This window comes from Crocuta crocuta, unplaced genomic scaffold (genome assembly GCF_008692635.1).
Source record: "Crocuta crocuta isolate KB4526 unplaced genomic scaffold, BGI_CrCroc_1.0 scaffold692, whole genome shotgun sequence".
In the NCBI taxonomy this organism is placed as follows: Eukaryota; Metazoa; Chordata; class Mammalia; order Carnivora; family Hyaenidae; genus Crocuta; species Crocuta crocuta.
Window position 1 is genome coordinate 751,769 of NW_027532877.1, and position 5,190 is coordinate 756,958.

General features: G+C 58.1%; 2 protein-coding genes across 7 annotated transcripts in view; one reads left to right on the top strand and one right to left on the bottom strand.

Annotated features, from left to right (window-relative positions):
• TBX5 (T-box transcription factor 5) overlaps positions 1–5,190 on the bottom strand; it is an 86,306-nt gene that overhangs the window by 40,223 nt on the left and 40,893 nt on the right. For 4 of the 6 annotated variants that reach the window (XM_077745641.1, XM_077745640.1, XM_077745643.1 and 1 more), the window contains exons 2-3: positions 2,416–2,600; positions 636–730 (exon numbers count right to left, since the gene is read on the bottom strand). In XM_077745641.1, the coding sequence (XP_077601767.1) occupies positions 636–730; positions 2,416–2,562 (242 nt within the window). In that variant the 5' untranslated portion in view covers positions 2,563–2,600. Of the gene's footprint in view, positions 1–635; positions 731–1,219; positions 1,301–2,415; positions 2,601–2,714; positions 2,769–5,190 lie in introns of those variants that run through there. The other 2 variants (XM_077745642.1, XM_077745644.1) reach the window with 2 other exon arrangements.
• LOC144216312 (uncharacterized) overlaps positions 2,664–5,190 on the top strand; it is an 8,412-nt gene continuing 5,885 nt past the window's right edge. Inside the window, exons 1-3 of the mRNA XM_077745636.1 lie at positions 2,664–2,756; positions 3,397–3,519; positions 3,806–4,080. Of these exons, the coding sequence (XP_077601762.1) occupies positions 2,664–2,756; positions 3,397–3,519; positions 3,806–4,080 (491 nt within the window). The remainder of the gene's footprint in view (positions 2,757–3,396; positions 3,520–3,805; positions 4,081–5,190) is intronic.

Genomic DNA, 5,190 nt, shown 5'->3' on the forward strand with positions numbered 1-5,190 from the left:
AAAAACCCCACAACCCTGCGAGCTTTTAAGAGGAACTCCGGGTGAGTCTCTTGGCGAAACGGCGTGTTTATCGGTGTCTGTATATATAGAGCCCGGCCGAGCCCCGGTTCAGTTTCAAAGGCTTCGCCCGCTTTCTATAAACAATGAAAGAGGTAGCGAATACATCCAGCGATTCAGAGTTTGGCAATCGGGTTGGATGCTGGAGCCGCTCCAAGGTCAGGGAGGGTGGGACGGAGGGTGGGAGCCAGGAGTCAGGGCGGAAAGCGGGGCTCATCTCTGTGCTCGCTCCGCACCTCCCAGATTTCCCTGTTCTCTCCCCGTCGTCCCGCTTTCCCCCACGACCAGTCCCCAGAGCTCTGGATTCTTCTCCTATAAGAGGTGGGAGCAATGCCCTGTTTCAGAGGCGAATCGAAGCATTTCCTCCGCCGGTTGATGCAGGTCAGTGCAGGGATTCTCCCAGCATCTTCATCCAAAATCGGGTCAAGCAAAATACGTTCGTTCTCTCTGCTCTGCTCTAGTCTCTCTTTGCTCTACCCCCACTTCTTTCTCCCCGTCTCTGTCTCTCCCTTCTTTGTCTCTCCCACGATTTGCCCAGGCGCCCCCCCACTCCTGGGCAACAGAGATGGCCCGCTCACCTTCCAGCCTTGGTTATGATCATTTCTGTGCCGACTTCGTGAAATTTCAGCCACAGTTCTCTTTCGTGGAGAAACACCTTGATCCCTTCCATGCCCTACGGAGAGGAGAGAAAAGTCACACAGACCGGCTCCAGGAGCGGCGGGCCTTCCCTTCCCCCAGACTCCACACACACACAGACTTCTTCCCTCCAGAGCCTCGGGCCTCTGAGGCTGAGAACTGCCCCGAGCCAGCTCTGGGGCACCAGCAGACCTGCCCAAGAATCCCAGTGCAAGCACCCCCCAGCAGTTAGGTGCCCTGCTGTCTCCTAACGCCACCAACACAAGGCTAGAGAAAAGTCCCCAGACCTCAGGGTCCTCTAGCACACCCATGGGAACAGACTTAACAGGTCCAGGGGAAAAAAATGGGGGGCCAATCTCAATCCGTTTTAGCCAAGATGCGGCTAAAAGACAAAGGCAAAACGCAAAAACAAAAACACGTCATCTCAAAAAGCTCACTCGGAACATTCTCACGTATAGCCACCCCCCATACACACACACAAACACACAGACGTGCAAATACTACCCGGATGCGTGTTTCATCTCACCATGGCGGTGCAAAGACGGGCGCGAGAGAAAACGCAAATCTAAAAATGTGTCTATCGTATAATAGGTCCCCACGGTCCAAAGAGCTCATCCTCCGATGATAATACGTCTGTATTAACGAACCTTCGAGGTTCTCACGTCCAACTTTGCTCGCTTCGAGCTCTTTGGATCACGGGCGCAGCCGAAACCATTGAACATTTGCGCTTGCAGCTAGAAGTTACTTTCCTAAACCGATGCCGAGAAAGTTCTACGCAAAATCTTCGTTTTGCGATAATCCATAACTGTCCTAATAAGCGGATTTGCTTTTCCGAAAAGGAAACCTCAGTTTCCCACACTGTGTGCCCACTGTCCCCTGGCTCTCTACAGCGACTTGTGCGTTTTCCCAGACACAGGAAGGGGAAGAGAGAGAGTCGATGAGGTAGCCAGGAAGGACATCCAAGGAAATCGCAAAGGAGGGCTTTAGCTACGTCCAAATACCTCTGCGGGTCAAGTCCCCCGCTTTGTGCCCTCTGATACCTTATTTAAAATCCCCGAGGGCTCCGTGGGCCTCCGTGAGCATCCAGAACGCCGGGGAAACACGGCACAGAGCGCACGGCCTAGGAGGCCTCACCCTCTACTGGCGCCCAGCTTCCAGCCAGGGGAGCCTGTGGGTCCCTGCGGCCTCCTGACACAGCCCGGTGCTCCCCGCCACCGGCCAGGGCGGGCCAGCCCTCCAGAGCCCGGCCCAAGACAAATAGTGCAACTCGAACTCCAGGGTCTCCGGCTCGGAGAAGGCGGGCGGAGGCGAGGGCTAAGGAAGATCTGAAGAAGGGTCAAGCCATCGCTCACGCCGGCCTGAAGCAGCCGCTGACCCAGCCCTTAATGAGGTGCTCGGGGCCGAGCCTACACCTAGCGTGGCAGCAACGGAATGATCTGGGCTATTGTTAGCTGACCCCAAATAGCCCAGATAATGAAGGCTTCTCTAACAACTTAAATGTATTGCCCAAATCCTCTGGCCATAAAGATTATCGTCACAATAAAGTGGATTGGAATACGCTGGTACTGGGGGGAGGCAGGGCATAGGAAAGCGGGATGAGCAGAGATAAAAAAGCAAAGGGGGACAATTACCGGCCACCGGCAATCCACCCTCCTCCCCTCCCCCCCACGGGAGGGCCTTCTGGTTTTGCAAAGGGCTCCTAGGCTGGAGAGGTCTTCTTACCTGCTGGGTGAAGGCGGCCTGTGGGGATGAAGGAGACTTGCTGGGGGCCCCTAGCGCGCCCTCGGGCTTGGAGTCACAGGGTACATCCTTTGAATCTGGTTCCAGGGGAGTGTGTGCTAGGCCAAAGCCCTCGTCGGCGTCGGCCATGGTGTGCCCGGCGCCCTGTGCCCGAGCAGGGTCCTGCTCTGAGGCCAGGAAGCAGAGAGAGAGAGAGAGAGAGAGAGAAGAAGGTTGGAAGTGCAAATCTAATGACAGGAGAGCCCAGTGCCCCCCTCCACCCCCGCCTGGTGTCCAACTACCAGCTCGTCCGTTCGCAGCTGAAGGAGGCAGCGGAAGATCCCGTAATTACTATCATTATTACCCGAGGAGCACGCACCACCTCTTGCAAAAGACCCCGGGTCAGGCCAGGAGGAGGCGAGGCTCGCATCTCCCCTGCGCAGGCTCCCCACGATAAGCCGGCTGCCCGTCAAATTTGTCTGGACTTCTGGAAGGGCCAATAAAGATAAGGCCTGGGTATTTTTGGAAGCCACTGGGCACGAACCAAAAACAAAACAAAAAGCTAGTGTCCTTCCGAGAACTGGTTTCCTCCATCAAACCTACAGAACGACATCACCGCTCTGTGTCTTAAAAGTCACCAGGGGAATAGTCTCGGCCCGCAGGGCAAAATGTCTGCAATAACCCGCCTCTTGCAAAACCGGGAACCGGGGAGGGGAAAGATTTGCAGACGGTGAGACGCGGCCCCAAGGAGAATTCGCGTTCATCCTGTATCACTCACAGGCCTTAAAATTAAAAGTCCTTGAACAGTAAGAGTCCTCCCCTTTCCCCCCACCTTCGGCAACGGTAAAAAGTAAAAGGAGCCGAACCGAAAGGGCGGAAAGCGGCGGCGCAGCGGCGGGGAGGGCGGCGCGCTGCAGGGCGCGGGAGGCCGGCGCGCTGCACCCGCCGGGGCTGCGCGATCCCCGGGCTTTCTCGGCTCTCCAGCTCCGCACGGGGGTTTTGACGAGCGGCCAGGCCGAGAGCAGCTTCTCGGAGCTTCGGCCGGGCCTGGCTCGCTGGAAGTGCAGGCCCCAGCTCGGGGCCCGGAGAGGACACAGTGGGTCCCGGGTAGATTCTGGGCTTCGGGCGCCGGATGGGCGTCCTAGGGCTGGCGCAACGGGGAGAAGGGCGCGGGGCTGCACGCTTAGGAGGCTGGAACCCGAAAAATAACAGCTGCAGGACTGCTCCAGCCCGGAGGAGCCTGCCTCCCCGCTCTGATCGCTTTCCAGTCTCCTCCACGTCTGCAAGCAGGGATTTCCTCCCTCAAACCCCCGCTGGCCTGAGAAGGGGGCGCCAAAGATGCCCCCCCACCCCGGCTTAGCAGCCGCTTAAGCCAAAATCCGGATCCCTGCAGTGGCNGGGGTTATGCCGGGGACGGCTCGCCCAGACTAGCGGCGACCGCTGCCTACAAAGGATCACCCACCGCTGGAGCCTCGGCAGCGACTGCCCACCTCCAACACACACCTCCTCGGCTTTGCGCTCGCTCGCTCGCTCGCTCGCTCTCCCTAACGGCTTCCAAGCTGTCCGGCGCCAGAAGGGCTCCAAGGAACGCAAGCGGCAGCCTCCGGGAGCACCCTTGATGGTAGAACCTCAGGGCCCCCTCCTCACTTGCACCCCTCTGGAGGGAAAGTTGGGAGACCGGAGGGAGCGGGAAGTAGGGAACGGTCAAGGTCCTTTCTGAGCGCCGCTTTCAGGGTTAAAGTTCTGGAATCCAAAGAAAAAGAGCCTCCCCCCCCAACTCTCTCTCTCTCTCTCAGAAATACAAGCCGACTCAGCTGAGCTCAGTGACGTTGGGCTGCCTTGATGCTTTACAAAGTACTGAAATTGCCTATCCAACTAGCTCCCACTGCTCACAGCCTGCCTCTGCCTCTTTCCCGCCCCCCCCTCCCTTCCCTCTCTCCCTCCCTCTCTCTTCTCACTCCCTCCACCAACCACCTTTTCCACTAGATTCCCCCGAACACTCAAATCACTGCACTGGTCTCAAACCCAGACCAGAGATCACCCCTCCTCTCCACCCCCTTCCCAACCTCCATCCATCTCCGCTTCTCCGAGCTGGGCTCGGTGGCTGCAAAAAAATTCTGCACAAATCATCGCAAACCGGGCCGGCTTCTGCCCGGGAAGTAATCTCGGGGACTCGGCTGTGAAGAGCAAGGAGTCTGACCGCCCTATGCTGCGCACGCGTGCGCGCACACGCGCGCGCACACACACACACACACACACACTCACACACGCCTTGTGCCTCCTCTAAAGACTGGCCTGTGTTCTCCCTCCACTGCTGACCTCAAGACAGAGCCGCGTGACCCCGCCTGGCCGGGCTGGCCGCCGAAGGCCCCCCTGACATCTCTCCCCTCCCCACTCACCACCCGGACTCTCAGCGACTCCAGGGTGAGGGCAGGGTGAAGGTGCACTGGGGTGGGGGGCCGAGATCAAAGATGCCAAGAAATTGCCTCGGGCTCCCACCCCCGGGGCCACCAGACCTCCCGGGCTGGAGATGTTCGCGAGGCAGTACCCAGTTTTATTAAAATAATCAAACAGTCATTGGAGACTGGCTGGGGTTTTCATCTCCGCTGGGCCCCTCTCCCTGCCCTCCCCCTCTCTGAAATGTATTATTTTGAGGGTTGAAGAGGTCAATAGAAGCGTAAACACAGTGAGCAGGTCTTCGCTGGAGCAGACCCAGTCTGGAACACCAACCACTGATGCTCAGAACAAATGTCAGGGTTCCCTTGGTTAACCCCTCAT